Source organism: Rhododendron vialii, chromosome 2a (assembly GCF_030253575.1).
Source record: "Rhododendron vialii isolate Sample 1 chromosome 2a, ASM3025357v1".
NCBI lineage: Eukaryota > Viridiplantae > Streptophyta > Magnoliopsida > Ericales > Ericaceae > Rhododendron > Rhododendron vialii.
Window position 1 is genome coordinate 5,185,217 of NC_080558.1, and position 18,662 is coordinate 5,203,878.

At 37.9% G+C, this 18,662-nt stretch overlaps 1 protein-coding gene and 1 pseudogene across 1 annotated transcript; both read left to right on the forward strand.

Moving 5' to 3' along the window:
• The first annotated feature begins 2,117 nt into the window (after positions 1–2,117).
• LOC131316493 (peroxisomal membrane protein PMP22) lies at positions 2,118–5,888 on the forward strand. The gene is made up of 7 exons (XM_058345884.1): positions 2,118–2,514; positions 2,638–2,736; positions 3,197–3,298; positions 3,472–3,547; positions 4,531–4,601; positions 4,697–4,782; positions 5,632–5,888. The coding sequence occupies exons 1-7, from the start codon at positions 2,443–2,445 to the stop codon at positions 5,681–5,683; spliced, it is 558 nt and encodes a 185-aa protein (XP_058201867.1). The 5' UTR covers positions 2,118–2,442; the 3' UTR covers positions 5,684–5,888.
• Positions 5,889–9,610: 3,722 nt separating this feature from the next.
• LOC131316543 (transcription factor GTE6-like) lies at positions 9,611–15,867 on the forward strand (annotated as a pseudogene).
• The last annotated feature ends 2,795 nt before the right edge of the window (positions 15,868–18,662 follow it).

The window sequence follows — 18,662 nt, forward strand, 5'->3', positions numbered from 1 at the left end:
TTTTTCTTCAGGTTTAGTTCAAATTTCTATTCGTGTATTTTTGTATCTCCTAATCAAGGGCAGAACCAGAAATGTAATCTGTCTTGGGCTAAAATGGATTGGTGGGTGAAATGGGTTGGGCTAAAATTATTTGGGCTAAATTTCACGTATAATTTTTTTGGTTTTTTTCAAAGTGGCCTAGGCTATAACCCACCCTTTTATACTTACAGCCTGTTTGGATGGGGGATTTGCCCCCGGATTTGCGAAGCGCCCGGAGTACATCTCCCCCTTCTCCTCATCTCCGGTGTTTGGGTGTGAAAAACGTGAGCCGGATTTGAGGGTGGAGTTGTTACTGTTGGGATTACAAATCAGGGAAGAGGTGGATTTGCCAAGACTAGGGTCCCCCCTGTCGTTAACCAAGCGGGGTGTCTATTTGACCATCCTACCCTTGCCTTTTCTCTTCCATCACCAGCGATTTAGCCCCTCTCTTGCGGATCGCACATGCATGTATACGTATAATGTACAAATACACCCACAATTGCACATGTACACACACAGTGAGAGATAGAGAGAGGCACAAATCAGAGAGAGAGAGAGAGATACCGGACTAATCGGAGCAAGAGACCACCGGTGTCAAGAAAACCCTGGCCTGGCAACGAGGCGCCGGTGTCGGAATTGGTATCGCCGAACTGGGCGTAGAAAGAAATGGCCATGGGTGAAAGTAGAAAGGTGAATTTGGGGCAATAAAATCGGGGGCGTGGGTGTAGTTGGAGAGACAGAAATTGGGTGTAGTTGTCTGGGTGTAGTTTAATTTCCAATTGGTTATATTTTGATTAAAAAAAGTGTAAGCATTTGTATTTTAAAATAAAATTATTTTATCCTAAAATTAATAGTAAAAATCAATTTATTCCAATCAATTTGAAATAAACCAATATTGAACATTAACAAATCAAAGTGGGGGCAATTCAGTCATTTGACATCTAATTCCATCATATCCACTTTTCATATCCTCCTTCTCAAAAAATCATCCAAACACCTCATTATAAATCCACCATTCTTAAGAGGTGGGGCCACCCTTCTTAACATATCACCCCTCATTACATATCCACCTTCAAATCCACCCTCATTCTATATCCACCCAAAACAAATCCTCCATCCAAACGGGCCGTTATAGTTTCGTCCTTGGCCAAGAGGCCTTATTCGTTTGGTAACTTAGGATATTTTAGTTTTGGTAGTGGGTGGAGAGAGAAATAAGGTCATGATTGGAGAGAGGGGTAATGAGTGGAGAGAGATAGAGAGAGAAATAAAATTAATAATTGGAGAAATAAAGTAATGGTTTGAGAAAGATATAAGGTAATGATTGGAAAATAAAATTAAAACAAAGTAAAATTTGGAAACAAACAAGGCCTTTTCACATGTACTCCATAATTTTGTATATTATACACACTAATTTAAAGAACTAATTGAAATATTTATATTAGTGGTAAAAGTTGGGAAAAATTGACACGAAAGTTATTGAGCTGAAATGTCTAGGACATTACAAAAAGATTTGTCTTAATTACCAGGAAATTTCCAAGTACCTTTGCAGAGCACAAGAAACTATTTTTATCTTTAATTTTAACGTAGCTGAAATGTTTAGGTAGATACAATAAGATTTGTGTTCTGATCAAGAAATTTCCCAGTACTTTTGTGAGGGAATCAAATTCTTTGTACCGAAATTCTCTATAATATATTTTTGGCCATTGAATTGCATAAAAATTTTAAAATATAACAAAAACTCACATAATATAACGACCCAAAAATCTCGGTTGGTGTAGTGGTACATTATTGTGAGGGAATCAAATCCTCTTTACCGAAATTCTCTGTCTCTGATACATTTTCGGTCATTTTGTCACATAAAAATTTTGAAACATGAAAAAGGAAAATAATAATGTCAAAACTATTTTTGTTGGTGTCAAAATTCTAGTCCACAAAAGACTTGTACCATGTTTCAATATATAAGACTTTTATGAATTTAAATTTTGACATCAAAAATAATAATTTTTGCATTATCACTACCCATAAAAAAAATTCACACAATATATCGATTCAAAAATCTCGATACATAGGTACACCAATTATTCGGTAAATGGCATCTCGGTTGTTTTGTGAGAACACAAAAAAGTGCCTTTTAGTCGAAATGTCCAAGTAGTTTTGCAAAAGCACAAGACTGAGAAACTCCCCCAATAGAGACTTTGCCAGAATAAAAATGCCATTGATTTGATCTCTCTATCTCTCTCTCTATCTCTCTCTCTCTCTCTCTCTCTCTCTCTCCACCTACCAACCTCCTATTCGTCATTTACATACCCCATTGTTTTAGTCAAACCCTCCCATTTCCCCTGGAACAGAAGTTTTTGCTGATCTAGAGAGAGAGAGAGAGAGAGAGAGAGAGAGAGAGAGAGAGAGTCTGAGATTGATCACACCATGTCTGAGATAGTCAAAGAAGGTTGGAACAAGTATCTGCTACAACTGCAAGCCCACCCCCTCAGAACCAAGGTCTGTCTCATACTTTTCTACGGACTTGCATTGATTTTTCTCTTTAGTTAAATTTTTTTTGGGATCAAGTTTAACTCTTTATTTGTTAGATGTAATTGTTTGGTTGTTTTCTGAAATGGGTAGGCACTTACTTCCGGAGTTCTGATTGGAAGCAGTGACATAATCGCTCAGAAGATCACTGGAGCCAAGAGACTCCAATTTAGAAGAATACTTCTGTTAATGGTATTGTTTCAGATTCGTAGTCCTTTCTGATTTTCTTGGTATTCCTTGATTTGGGTGGAAGTCAATTGTTGTTACATATGCTTTGTTTGAGGAATTTAGTGATGCTGGTAGGGCTGTTAAACGAATCAAGCTACTTGAGATCGACTCGTGTTCCACTCGATCGGCTTGTTTCATAAGTAAATCAAGTTTACCACAATTTTGGAGCTTGAGATTTGACAACCACTACTTGGTCAATGGCTTGACTTGTAATCGGTTCAGTATTACTCGTTACAGAGTTGTTAGACTGATAAAAAAACAAACTTTGAATGCTTTTATGATGTGTGCTAAGTTTTCAAACCAAGCTTAAATAGATAGCATTCTACTCAACTCAACTAGGCTCATTTATGGCCCTATATGGTGGTTTCTAGGTTTGATTGTTATGCACTTGTTATTGAGCTTGGAATTTGGGAATTCTTTGCAGCTATATGGAATTATGTACTCGGGACCATTTGGGCATTTCTTTCACAAGTTGATGGACAAGATCTTCAAGGGAAAGAAAGGCAACACAACTGTTGCAAAGAAGGTAAACCATTTCAATCAAACGAATGCTTCATTGACAACATATCCGTGCACCCACATAGATACATGCCGATTTGAGTCATACTTGCACTTCTAAGATGAATAGCCTCTAATCGAGTCTGTTGATCCAATGAGGATTGAGAAAATGATAATACACGTTTTGTTTTGCCTTTATAGGTTGTGTTGGAACAGTTGACTTCGTCTCCTTGGAACAATATGCTTTTCATGATGTACTACGGCTTGGTAGTTGAAGGTATGTGAGTAGTTGACCTGATTGCTTGGGACGGGAAATTCTTATGATGCAGTCTTTTGTTATTTTCTATGTGTTTAATTTAGTTAAGAGTGATTTCATAGTTTGATATTCGAGACACAGGTTCTCTGGGAATTATACTTTCCACCTATGTTTTTGCTGCTGCATTTTTGTCGTTTTTTTATTTCTTTTGTTTTTATGGGGAACTACACGTGTTCATCTCCAACCCCGAATTCCACATTCGAAGAAGCAAAGACAACTCTTATGCTTTGAAGAACTTGGAAAAGGAAATGAGATATCTAAATGGTTCTATCTGTTATTGGGACGCTGCTTTAGTTATTTTCTATTATGTCAGACTTCATTTTTAAGCTAGTAAGTTTTTTTTGAGAGTAGAAGAATGAACACAGGGATAGCTTTCGTACTTTTGCAAAGTCTAATTTTTGCTTGCCCATGGCTAAGAGCAGGACTCCAGTTTATTCTTCAAACAAGCGATAACTTTGTTGACGATTTCCTTTGTAGAAGTGCAGCCTTTCAGCCCAACTTTGATTGATTAGTCCTTGATTCATTATTTTGAAACTGCCAATTGGATGTTTATTTGCATAATCTTTAGACGGTCCAACCCAAAAAAAAAGAAAAAAAGAAAAAAGAAAAGAACAAGAAAAAGCTTGCAACATATAGAAAAGGACATAGAAAGACCTCTCCTGCATGAACATAGGCTTTATTTTAGCCATAGTTTTACGCAAGGAGTTGGTCCCCAGAGTAGCAAAAACTAGTTGTTTAAAATGGTCCCCGATATATGTTTATGGTAGTAAAAGTCTATTAGTGGCCACCTGATTGACTCCATTGTTGTACAAGAAATGCTGCTCTCCGTCAACGTTGGAATGACCATGATCGCTTTACTGTCGGATTGGGGAAAAACGTGTGGGATTTGTTTGCATTTTCTCTGAGGTAAAGTTAGAGCATGATCTATTTGTTGTGCTTTGCAGGAAGACCCTGGGGGTTAGTTAAGAATAAAGTTCGACATGACTACCCCTCCATACAGTTGACTGCATGGAAGGTACTCTACTATGGTCCCTATTTCATTATATGCGCTGAAGCTTTTCTTTGCCTGTGTTGCAAAGTATTATAAGTCACGGTGTTATCCATTTGCAGTTTTGGCCTATAGTTGGATATATCAATTACCAGTATATGCCTATACAGTTCCGCGTTCTTTTCCAAAGCTTCGTTGGCTCGTGCTGGTGGGTACTTCTTATTTCCCTCATTTATCTCTCTTCAGTCTTCCCTTTTATGCTTTAGGCTTCTTAGCATGATATGCATCATGTTCCAAGTATACATGAAAATTCATTCAATCTATAATTGAATCAATCGGAGAGGAAAACTAATTTTAGTCAATGTAAAAAATCTTGGGCGTAAGGCTATATTTGTTGAATTTGACGAAGGGAAAGGAAAAGGTATATGATTTTTCTTCTTTAAGAGGTTTTTCTTTTCCTTTGATCAATTGCTTATCAAATCTGAAATCCAAACACAACCTAAAGGTACAGGGAGTGCGTTCTACGTCCATATATCAAACAGTTTTCAAGCGAAGGTAAATGTCGGAAGATAGTTCTGGAACAAGAAAGTTGTAGATAGGTATGCTCAGTTAAATGCTTGATTAGAATCATATAAAGTCCCGCAAAATAAGATGCAAAACCTCCCCTACGATCACCTTGACCCTCTCGGCTCTAATAGTGGGGCACAATTAAGGCCGAGGCAAAGTTCCGTATAGAGTGTCCGAATAGAGGAAATAATAGCATGCGGGTGGGAGTTGAACCCTGACCTAAGGCTTATTGAGGCCCATGGTTGCCAGGTGATTAGCACTGTGCTAACCCCTTGGGGTTAACGCTAACATGAATATATCTGTTCCGAACACTGCAAAAATCATCAATACGTCATATAATGCTATTACATATTTTGCGTCATCAGTCATCTATCTAAATCATGATACATTTGCAGGACTTGTTAGAATATCTTGATCTCTACTCTTTCAATTTAGCAGTACATGGAATGGGTGTCTATAACTTTCTTTTTTATCTGCTTGGTGATTTCAGGGCTATCTTCCTGAACCTGAGAGCAAGATCTGTTGCCGTTAAGAAGGCCTAGAATGGAGAAAGACCTTTCGGAATTCCATTCGAGTTTGAAAAACACGTTTGTCATGGATCTTGAATCCTGTCCATTTTGTTTTTAGATTATGTTTTTAGTTACTTCCCTTTCCTCTGGTTTTTCGATATGTATTGGATTTTAATTTTTGGGAAAACTTCAATTCACCCTATATTTGCAGCGCCAGGTGTGTATTACCTCCTCTCAATTAGAAACTAGCATGACCATTTTGTGGTTTGCGGACTAAAGTGCGCAAACACGATATTTTTGTACAGGTTTATATGATTTGTGTCGCGCCTCATTTTTAGATAGGGGACGATAAAAGTTAAGTCGAAGTCAACATATAACGCGACAGTAATATTTTGATCTTTACCTAGTTACCGTCCTAGTTCTACCGAAGCCATATGCAAAGCCCTAATTGGAAATCCCAACCCTAACTCACCCCGCCAACACCTCTGCTACTAGCACCACCACCAGCACCACCATCGGCCGGCCTGGCTCCATGCATAAGCCCGAGGCCGTCTCCTATACTTCCAATGTTTAGTTCAAAATGGTGGGCTCCCAGTTTTGGTTTGGTAGGTCAAAAGATAAAAGAATCCTCTGATTATTTTAAGCTCACTCAGCTCCCATTTTTAAGGAGATCATTTGCGAATCTATAACTTGCATAATCATTTTTTTGGTCACTGAACTTGCATATATAATCGTTGGCACGAATGATTATGTCGGGTATACTATACGACAAGTTTAAATGTAGAAATTATTTTTGGCTAATCTATAGAGAACATGCAGTCGCTTGATTTTTACAACGGAGTGATCCCTCCTTTTATAGGCGTAAGGAGGGAATACTGACACTATAGTTTACATCACAGATTACATCACTCCAATAGTATTACACATATAATTGGTGACACACTCCTGCCATAACGTAGACTTTCCTACCTACTACATTTATTACATATATGTCTATTACTAGCCCTTAAGTCTCGTCCCACGTACTGCCGGCTCTGGGCTAAGGCCCAAGAGTTGTGGGCCTTAAGCCCCCAAAAAATGTCAAAAAATAGGGTCCCACTTATTTTTAGGACCTAGTATATATGTGTTGTTTTAGGGCCCAATTTTAAACCCAAGAAGACACTTTACACTTAAGATCCAATGGCCTAGAAAAATGAGAAAATAGAACACGCAACGCAGGAAAAAACAAAAGGAAAAAAAAACAAAAAGGAGGGAAAAAAGGTCACGGGATCGCCATAAATCTCTGGGGCCCTTCAAAATTATTCAGTGTGGTGGGTGCATGGATGCATCTTTTTCCCCCCTTAAATGCTACTACTCATGTACTTCCCATTACAAACAAATACTATATCCGAATCAAAATTACTCAGTGTGATAGACTTTTTATTTGATTTCCGTTTACAATTATTAAGGGGCTCACTTTCGAAAATCGTCTTAGGCCTTCAAAATCTCAGAGCCAGCCCTGGTCCCACGTAAATTAAGTATTTAGTGAGCCTAAAGCATTAGATACCCTCGGTGGGAGAATTTAGAACCATCAGAATGTGACCATTTTAAGAAAACTCCTAAATTTTAGAAGATTTGTATGGCAAAAAATCTGACATAGAGTACATGTACCTCGCATTTAGTAGCCAACTATGCAAAAATAAGTACAGGTTAACTAGTAATTTTCCATACATATATCAAGTTCATATGGTAAGCCCATAAATGAAATTTATTATATAAAAAAACTTTACAAAAATGTCTTTAAAAATTACCCAATCCTTCCCTATAAATATATTGCTCAAAGAGGGTTGAGTTTCACCAGTGACCTCATTATATTGTTACAAGAAGTTTTTAGGCAACACAACCTATCTAGGTCAACCCTATGGAGTGGGCTCAATTGAGAATGTCTCTCTTTGTCATCGTTTTAGTAACTATAATTGGTTACTCTCTCTCTCTCTCTCTCTCTCTCTCCGGGTCTTCTGTCCCCAAATCCCTTTGTTTTGTGTTTCGAGATTTTCACATGATTCTAACCGTCGTGAATGCATGACCGACAGAGTTTTGCTACAAATATAAGTATATACATTATACTTTATTTTTTATTGGTAAATTCAATACATGTATGTTTTTTTTGGTACAAGAAGGGCTCCAGATATTATATGCTCACACGCCACGAGTCCCACAAATGCAGTAATAGCCTACGTCCTACTATCCCGGCCGGCTACATACACCGCACTTGTGGAAACAACCGAGTTTGAGCATGCAGTGTTCAGGGGCCACTATATTTCGTCTTGCTTTTATTTTGCGTTACATTTGACAATTATGCGTATGTGTTAATTGTTTACAGGCTTCACACCATCAAAGACACCAACAGCAGAAGCAGTAATGTGGCCCTATTGCAAGATCAATGAGGATTGCAGGGGATGGTGTGGAAAAGCCCCTGCCTACTGTGTCAACCAAGTCTGTCAATGCTTTCCTCCCAGGAAGTTTGGTGCAGTTGACCTAAAAAAGGACTCTGCTTCTGGAGAACAATCCATTCCCTAAAGAGTTTTGAAAGACTCAAAGTTTTTTAGGGAAAAGAAATTTAAATTCGTCATATTGAAAAGTTATTATGTAATTTGATGAATATAGAGGTTATGGCTCATGTAGCTTCTCGGGGACATTATGCTTATCTATGTTATTTTTCGTCGGTAAGCTAATTCATTGAGAATGCCCGCACCAGAAACAAAAACCAAGGGGATAGCCTTGAGGGAATGGGGGCTCTGTCCCGTGTAGAGTAGCCAATCCGGCCGTTCGTCCAAACGCATACAATTTTGAACCGTTCATTGCTCGGTTAAGATTCGAGTCGTCGATGGCCGAAATGAATAGTTAGATTGGCCGCTCTACACGCGCTTTACAGGGAGATGATTGCTCGGTAGCATCTCCCATTCCAGCCTTGAGAGTCTACTACAAAACACCCAGTATAGTGAACAGGCAAAAAAATCAACAGCACAAAACTGAGAAAAACACGCACCCCAAAAGAACTAGCGACACAACAAAACCATCAAGGCTCGAAAATGTGGCTAGAACATCAAATCTTACAGCAGTGTTTAGGGAGCTTTCATATATCTATGCTAGTCCTCTCTCTCTCTCTCCCCTCCCGATCCCCTGTCCGACCCTCCTCCGGACAGGTGCTTGTCCCACCCTTTTCGGTTGTCGTTTTGAGCAAAAAGTGCTCATCTCATATCATCAGTTGATTTGTGAGATTAACGGCCGAAAAGGGTGGGATAGACGCCTCTCTGGAAGAGGGTCGGATAGGGGATCTCGTGCCCGCTCTCTCCATGGTAATTGACCAATAAACTCTTGCTATTTAAATTGCCATTAAAACTATCAAGGGGCCAACAGACTCTTGCGACTGAGTCCACTACTCGCTAACGGTACTGTGTAGTCCATTACATTTTTATTTCTTCTCTTTAGTTTTTGATGTGAGTTGTGCAGGGTGAAATAATGACGTTTACTACGTTAGCCATTTTAACGATTAACTTAATGGCTATTAACTACTCTATTATTTTTCTAATACTAACATCATAGTGTTTTCGGATGTACTTTATTTGAAAATAATAATATAAATTGTCACATTTCTTCAAACAATTGAACTCGGATTTTACGTAATTAGGAGCGTCACATTCAATTCGTTGACACTACATTTAAAATTTATGAAAAATAATATAGAAAGGAAGGAAAAAGAATGTGACAAAATTTCAGAAAAGTTCAATGATCACTGATATGGGGTTTTTTCCGAAATAAAATGGAAAATGATTTGTTTTGGTAGGTTTAGAAAGAAAGGAATTTTTAATACAATAACTTAACAAAGAAAATAAGGAATTACATGAAAATAGGAAAGAAAAGAAAAAACTGGAAAGTGGGAAAGAGAATTTGGACTCCTATTGGCATTTTAACATTAGGGTGTGTTTGTCTCAAGGGAAAGAAGGAGAAAAGATGGGAAAATGTCTCGAGTATGGGGCAGAACATCTGTGACTCCCTTCCCCAGGTTTTCCCTCTCTCTCTCTCTCTCTCTCTATACATGGGTCGTGTGCAATTTGTATGTCCATGTGAGTGTGTATGCAACGGGGGAGAACAAAGATTACGGGTTTGAAAGAAACAAATATGGGTTGAATGAGAGTTTCTCGTAAAGATGTTTTCTTTCTTTTGATTTTTAGCGTTGGCAATGAAGAGTAAGAAAATAGCAACTGTTCCCCAATTTGATTGCTATTAAGTGAGAGCTTTTACACGTTGATTTCTTTTGTTGTTTGGGTAGTAATCACTTTTACAAGCTGTGATCTTGTTATAACTCAAGAATTTTATGAACAAAATGTAACCTTGGAAGCTTAAGCAGTGGGTTTTCTTGGGTTTATGGTCCCCAGATTAGTCGAGCTGCGCATAAACTGGCCCGAACACCTGGCTATCGGGGAAAAGAAGTGAAAAATAGAGCTTTTGGTTGTGTTATTTTGATTCCACCCACGTTCTTTTGTTCTTCTCTTTAGGAGCTAGGATCAATACTCATGATCTTTTCTTCTCTTTTTCCATTCCTTTTTGCACGGCCGTCGAATTATTGTGTTATATCTCTTCCGCTATGTTTACCGGAAAGGAACAATCTTTAGCTTTCTTGCCTTTGTTATTAGCACATTAGCAAGTCACAGTGTGCCCTTTTTGCTACTTCCTTTCCCCATTCTTGTCTAGGCATTGTTGGCTCGAGATGAGTGGAGAGAATCATTGGAATAAACTCATTTATGGGGTTTCCAATCTTCCCATTGAAGTTAAACAGTATGCACAAATACGTTTATGTTTCGTCGTATGTTTACCTCGTGCACTGATTTTTTTTTTTTCAATTTCGCTATCGACTTGTCCGTATTTCCATATAAAAGGAGGTTAAATTACATGGAACATTAAAAATTGAAACGGTGACCAAGTGTAGTACTTGTGCTTATTTATTATTCCTTGTTGTAGCCATGAATAGCTTATTATTTTTGTTTTCAAATTTCCATGCCGACATGTCTTTGTTGTATTGTTTATGTGGTGTGCTTTGTAGGGTTACCGGAGATGGTTTTATTCTAGAGTAATCCCTTGTGGCGTGAGAGACCTATCAATTTTTGAATGTGTTATGCGGTTATATGAAGTCATCTGGGTTGAAGATTTTTGGAGTTTGTGCCACATTAGTTAATTATCACCTCGAAAACTAGTATATGAATTTGGACGGCCTCTCTACTCGTTGCCAATTGATTTTGAACTTGGTATTAGAGCTAGGGTTTCGGAGAATTTGTTTCCCCTTGTTTTTCTGATAAGTGCACCGTTTTTGTTCTAACCCATGTGTTACGGATCGTTTGTTTACCTCTCCATGTGTGAGTCGGGGGTCACATGTGTGGGGGAGTATTAGAATTTGTCCCACATCGGTTAATTATCACCTCAAAAACTAGTATATGAACCTGGGCGGCCTATCCACTCATTGCCAATTGGTTTTGAGTTGAATGCTTTAACAAAGATCTAGCACTTTCTCATTGTTTTCAATGGCTTATCACTCCTACTACAGTGTATTGGACTGATTAGTTTGTATTTTCTTGGTTAATCTATTAGCACTAGCCGCTAGTTGTAACACAAACGTTTATTCGATGATTCTATTCACAAAGGTTTAGATTAAGTTGTAAGTTGTGTGTCTGATCAAAATATTGGATGCAGCAATTATAGAGAGTAAAGATTAGTAGAACAAGCAGAGGCTGAAGGTAACGATTCTGAAATGGAGGATTTCAGACATCGTGCTGATGAAATGTCCACAAAGGTTGATGAGGTAAGACCGATTAATGATGTAGAAACTAATGTGGTTTGAAAATCTTGAACTGCAATAGCTTATATAAGATATTTACTCTTCATATATTTTGGTCGTGTATAAGTTAATGTTGATTTATCTTTTCAATTACCTAACATTGCCAACTATGAATATGTCTTACTTTGCAATTTATTTATCACCATTGTACTGGGTAACCACATCTTCTATACACTTTGCAGCTTGAGCAAAGATTGAATGAAGTAGAACTCTACTTCTCCACTACAAGTAAGAGGCAATTGAATACTTCAAAAAGTAACTCAATTGTGAAGTACAAAGATAAGAATGCTAATTTTAAGAAGCGGCAGCAAGATGCATCGCGTAGGGAAGCAGCTGCTGCAAGGAGAATGCAGGAGCTTATGCGCCGATTTGGCACAATATTACGTCAGGTAATCACCAATGCTTTGCTTTTCCCCTTTTAGTCCTTCTAATATCGAATTTTTAGATGTAGATCTTGAAAGATGTTCTCCACCTTTTTGTCTCAGTTTTTTAATTCATAACAAAAAATTTAACTTCCAGCCTCCCCCTTGTTGGCAGTTGGTTATTCATAAAGTTTTCTTGGTATAACTATCAGATAATGCATGATCAAGGCTTTCATCATGTTTCTAACTTACGCCAATTGAATAGCTACAGACAGCATAATTGTGTGCTAATGTGCTTGGTATTCTATTATAGGACTTGTTACGTAAGTATGATATTATCATTTTCAGTGCACAAATTGTTTGTCCTTGAACGTTTAAATTTTTCCTTGGATCTTTCTCACTAAAATGCAGTATTTAAGTATGAAGAATCCTAGTAGCTTAGGTAAAGACAAATTAGTGATGTACTTGTTTAAGAATATGATATTCAGTATTGATCAAAATGAGTGAGTTGCCAAATTTTTATTGGTCGCACCTGTGTGATGAAACTTGAAGAAGAATTATAACTTTCTCCCTTATGAAGAATGAATGACAAGGCTGTAAAATTACTACTCCTAAAGTGTCCACATGGGATCATAAAATCCGTTTAGGAAATGTGATATCCCTGGTTCTTTTAGGAACATGAGATCATGGAGTATATGACAACTTACGAAAAAGTTGCTGTGTCAGCCACATACTTCAAAGCTCATGAATTTATTACTTTAGAACCAATTTGTTATGAATTATCTGCTTCATGTACCAGATAAATTGACACAAGGTTTGGCCTCATTCGAAAGATTTCACCTGTTGAGTAAATTCTATACCCTCCACAGATCTATTTGATAGGATGTCACCAATAAAGCTGTTGGAATCAATCAGAGAAATACTTACTTTGTTGGGTGCTGATTTTTGACAAACCCATAACCTATTTGCTCCAGGAAATGTATGGTCTCTGCTTGCTTTTCTATTTTTCTTAAATTGTTGTTTCTTCTGGACCTTTTACTGAATATAGATTATGATGTCTACCACGTAATGATCTAAAGATTAAAACAGCAATAAAAGTCATTTCTCATTGGTATTTTGCTTCACAATTTGCATTATGTATCTCTGCTTTGACTTTGCAGATCTCTCAACACAATTGTGCAGGACCCTTTATGGAGCCTGTAGATGTAATAGGCCTTGGTTTGCATGATTACTTTAAGGTACCCTAACTATGTATACAACAATCGTGCTATACTGGCAGCATTCTTATTGTTACAACAACCGTGGGCCTTTTCGAATTGCCTCAGTATTTCCTATTTGGGAGGATTTCAGCAGTTGTGTTAAATTAATTTGTTGATATTGTATACTAGGTGATTGAAAAACCAATGGACTTCAGTACCATAAAGACCAAAATGGATGCCAAGGATGGTACCGGATACAAGAATGTCCGGGAGATATTTGCAGATGTGATGTTGATATTTGAAAATGCAATGAAATATAACAAGGAAGGGGATGATGTTCACGTGATGGCCACAACATTGCTTGCAAAATTTGAGGAGAAGTGGCTGCAACTCTAGCCAAAAGTTGATGAAGAGGTAAATGTGCTACTCCATGAATTGACGCTTAATGGCTTTTGACGCGAGCCCGGAAGATATTTTAAGTAAATTGCTTGTAATTCATTGCTTAAGTTCAGGAAAAACGACGAAAAGCGGAGGATGCAGAGTCCTGGTTTGATATGCAGCTTGCTCAAGAAGCTGCGCATGCCAAAATGGCAAGGGATTTGAGCAACGAGGTAGTCAATATATGGAAGTCATTTGGTAAAGGAAAATCATGTAAAAGAAACTTCTTACATTCTTCTTTGGTTCTAGTGTTCTCCTGTAATCATATGTAGTTGAAGGGGTTCTGGTACATGATTTAGTCAAATTGTTTTGGATGTTTTTCAGCTAGATAAAGTTGAACTGTATCTGGGAGAACTCAAAGAACTGGTACTCCAAAACTGCAGGTTTGTCCCTGTTCTATTGCTTCAACATTTGGACATCTGCAGAATCACAGAAAATAGATTCTTCAGAGTCAAGTGTCTGTCATATGGGTGTTCAAATAATATGCATATATGCAAGCGGTATGCATTTGTTTTCCCTAGTTTCAGTTGGTGGACATAATAGATTCCAATAACTGCTTTCAAAATCGTTTAAAGCATTCTTTTCTTCCTTACTTTTTTATTTTTCTTCATTTCTTGCGGGTCTTAGATATAGTTTCTCTTGCCACCCCGGCTGGGAATGTGTTTGTTTCATTTGAATTCTTCTCTACCGCAAACGAACTTTTGCTTGGCCCTTTGTTGGGATCTTTCTTAATGGCATTGGAGCCTGGAGGTATTATGAGGTCATGAAGGTTGATTTAACTTGAGCAATGCTATGTCCACAGATTTTTGTGCACAGATCTGTATGCACATGGATCCCTCTTTATTTTGGGAAGCCCTAGTGCGTCGAACAGTTCTGAACACATTTGTGTCCAGATCTGTGTGCACAAATCTTTGTACAGAGACTTTCAGTTTAACTTTGGCCCCTTGAAGCTGCTTATGCTTGGATACATCAACAAGGCTTTCGTAACAAGGATCAAGAAAACAAAAGAAACTGAAAGGCCAAGATTCCTTTCGTAACAAGGATCTGAGTTCAACAATCCAAAATCCAAATTTTGTCCTTCAAAGATCTTTAGTGCTATTTCCCTGCGGAAAGTATACAGGTACAGCAAGAAGTGTACAAACGCCGCGTACAACATCCTTTTGGACCCGTCTTGGGTTATAAAAAGATAATCGGAGCCGCTCATTTTGTTCAAAATAAACATCATTTTTTGCTTTAGAATTTAGCCTAAATCTGAAGCAAAAAATGATGTTTTGTAAACGTCTTTACCGATATCGGATGAAGCTGATTTTTTATAGACACTAAATAAATTATTTTGAACAACATGAGTGGGTCTAATCATCTCTGCGGGACCCGAGACAGACCCAAAAGTGTGTTGTACACACTATCTGTACAAACACTGCTGTACCTGTAGCAGCCTTCATTTCCCTGTGATCTGTTCTGATGAATGCATTGATATACTATCCATCTGCCAAAAAGTGCTAAGTTTGATATCGTCGTGTCAGGAGGATGTCTAGTGAAGAAAAAAGAAGACTCGGGACAGCTCTCACCCAATTGTCTCCTGATGATCTTAACAAAGCACTACTGATTGTAGCTCAAAATAACCCAAATTTCCAAGCAACAGCCGAAGAGGTCGACCTTGACATTGATGCGCAGGTTATCCTCTTTCTTTCACAGTTTTCTTTATCGAATATCTCCATCCAAATCAAACACCCGCGCTATGATTATATCTTAGATTTCCTCTCTTTTTTTCATGGGTAACCAATCGAACAAAGGATATTTTGACAAAGAGAGTGATTTGCTTCTCACTATCCTAACCAACTGAACCAAAACATGAAACTTAGATTCATTCGCTTCATTTTCTTTTCCCCTCCATGTCTTTTTCTTTTCCTTTTCCACAAAATCCTGATACCAGAACAACTTAAGCGACAAGTTTTTTTTTTTTTTTGGTAACTTAAGCGACAAGTTATTGATTGTTACTTACCTTTGACAGAGTGAAACCACATTGTGGAGGTTAAAGTATTTCGTCAAGGAAGCGCTGCAGGTTACAGCAACTACGGGCGACAACAAAAGCAACCACCCCCACCACAACGATAATAACGAACGGAAAAGAGAGATTTGTGATGCTATTGCCACGACTTCTCAGAAAAGGTGCAAGAAACTTCCCTAGTAATGTTATAGGACCTGTTTGTGGCAGCTTACAAAAATCTGGAAATTAGTCATTTGTAAGCGGAGGCTGAAAGGCACCTAGAACTGAACTCATCGTCGGATACTTGTATCACATGTTTTCGCATTAATTATGGGCTTGTTTATTTTGGGTCTCAAAAATCTTGCGCACGGTCCCCCTCCTTATTTTCTTTATCTATGTATCTCCACTCATTACCCTTAAAAACCTTCCTCAAAACACATACCGAAAAGCGTCTATGTGTTGTATATGCAGATCATGCTATCGTGAGAGTCAGAGTAGTTCAGTCGGTATTTATCGGAATATAATTAGTGCTGTTAAACATGTAATTTTCATTTACTCCTTAATTCTTCTTTTCCTTTTCCTCTGTTCGCGAAGGGTTATGCTACATCTAATAGAAAAAGTTTTTCGAAGAAAAAATAAAAAGAAGAAAATGATGGGATTCATTATGGGCCTTTCATTCGAAGACAGAATCAATCATGATATCTTTTAGTACAAGAATACAATTACCAAAGTAATTTTCGGAATATTTTCTATCTCAAAGTTTTAGAAGAATATGATCAGTTTTCTTGTAGAAATAGTGGATTCCCCATTTCAATATCATTCCCTAAAAGGGAAATTAAGCTTCAAAGTGCTTAAGGTATAAAACTTGACTCAAAAGGATTGAGATAAAACAATTGTATGGAAATATTTCCAAGAAACCAAGAATTTAATTGCTTTATACTGTGTTTGGATGAGTTTTTAAGAATTTTTGTAAGATTATGAGTGGAGAGAGAAATGAGAGTAATGATTGAAAGTAGAGGTAATGATTAGAGAGAGATAGAGAGAAATGAGAATAATGATTGGAGATATGAGTGAATAATAATTGAAAGTAGGAATAATGAGTGTTTTTTGAGTTGATAATTTTTATTCCATCCATACAAAGCATTAGCATCTTGACTTTCCCGTCAAAAGAGAAGAAAAGGACCTTCAAAGGTCGTAGATGCCAACCCAAGGGTTTGGCCAAATGGGTATTTGTCCACCATGAAGTGGCATATTCGAATTTTACGAAAGTCAAACATTTCAAATCTTGAAGCTACTGGAGAGTTTGCTCGGTCGTTACCTTCAGGATCAAGAATTAGTCGAGGTGCGTACAAGCTGCTCCGGACATTCGATTATAAAAAAAAAAAAAAAGATGTTGTAAATGCTAACCAGAGGTATATTTAGAAAATTTTGGATAGGGACAATAAAGTACATACCATAGTGTGAGAAAGTTGGAGTTTGAGAACCATACTCCACTTTATTCCAAAAGAGACAGCAGATAAATCACAACTTATGTGGTTGACAGAGGAGGCCATTGCTTGGAAAACTGAAAAATCCAAATCCATTGAATGCGTTTTGTTGCTTCTGTTTTCCTTAGAGCGTAGGCCGTATGTTTTAGTTGATTGTTTGGTTTGTTTTAGTTGATTGTTTGGTTTTTATTCTGCCCGTCATTTACGGTTCTCGGGTAGGTCTGTTCATTGTACTATTTTCCTTACTATTAATGCATTTCTTAATCTTTCACACACAAAAAAAAAAATCCATTGATCCAAGCTACTTGACAGGGGCGGCTTCACTAGGAGTTGAGGAGGTTCAAGCGAACCCTCGGGATTAAAATATACACTTAAAATTTTGATTTTATTTATGAATAAATCGATTTTCTTTACCGTGCTTGGTCATTTGTGCATAGCTAAAGTAAAAGAAAATCTACTTAAATTTGTGTATAGGTAGATGGTATAGATTAACAAAATAAAATAAGTAGCCAAGAAGCCTTTGGCCCAACGATATCAGGGGTGCACTTAGGTGCCAAGAGAAAAGAGACCAGGAGTGCAACTCCTCTCTCGAGATGCTAATCTAACTATCCTAACAATATTGAATTTTGTCTATTAAAAAAAATATAGGTTTAATAACTTTATAAGCAAATTTAAAACTGTATTTAATATATAGTTTGCATTACAAAAGTTTCCTCTAGGATTTTGTCACTGCAGAATTGAAATCTTGAAGCTGATGCCCCTGCTACTCGAGTTCAAGTTTATGTTTGTTCGATAAAAGCTTGTTTTAATAGTAATTATAATATAATTAAATTATTATGTCAAGCTTAAACAAGTTTAGTACTCGATTCATTCATGCTTAATTATTATGATGTCTAAAGTTTTCAAATTAGTCGAGATCAATTCTTGATCGGCTCGATTAAAACACATTTGACATCGTTTCGCCTTGTGTAGGTTGGGGTTCTACGAAGGTGTGTTTGCATGTGAGCAGAGAGGTGTGATTGGTTGATGATTAGTGGGGAGAAAGGAAGAGCAATCTTGTGGGGTGAAAGAAGGAGCAAGAGGTGAGAATGTTCTCCTTCCTCAAATTCAGTGCTCGCCACTTTCTCTTTCCAGGAAAAATCAGCTCTGTCAAATCAGGGGAAATGTCAGGGGTATTTATAGGGCACCTAGGCCCAGGTCAAGCCCATGACAGCATTCTTATAAAATCCTGACACATGTCCCTCTGGGTCTTGGGGAAAACGCAGGCTCTTGGGGGCTTTTCCCGCGGGAGAGCCTGATCCCCAGCCTGATCCCTACGACGCAACCTTCTTCCCAAGCCACCAAGCCACAAGAATCTCCCCCATTCCCGCTGGAGAAAGGTCGACTCGTGGCGATTGTTCTCTTGTTGTGGAGCCCTTTCGGACCCTGCCTTATGGCTCGAATGGAACTCCAGACATTATTTAATTAACTAAGTCTCTCTCTTATAATTCTGAAATCGCAACGACTTGTGGAACTTTATCCGCGGTCTTCTGCTGCGCAGGCTGCCCTGGTAATGGGGCTCGTCTTCCTTCCACGAGCTTTGGTGGATATCCGTGGGCTTAAGATTCTGTCCAACAGAGGCTGCTCTCCCGCGGATACTTCTCCAAGCTTTGTACACTTGTGCTTTC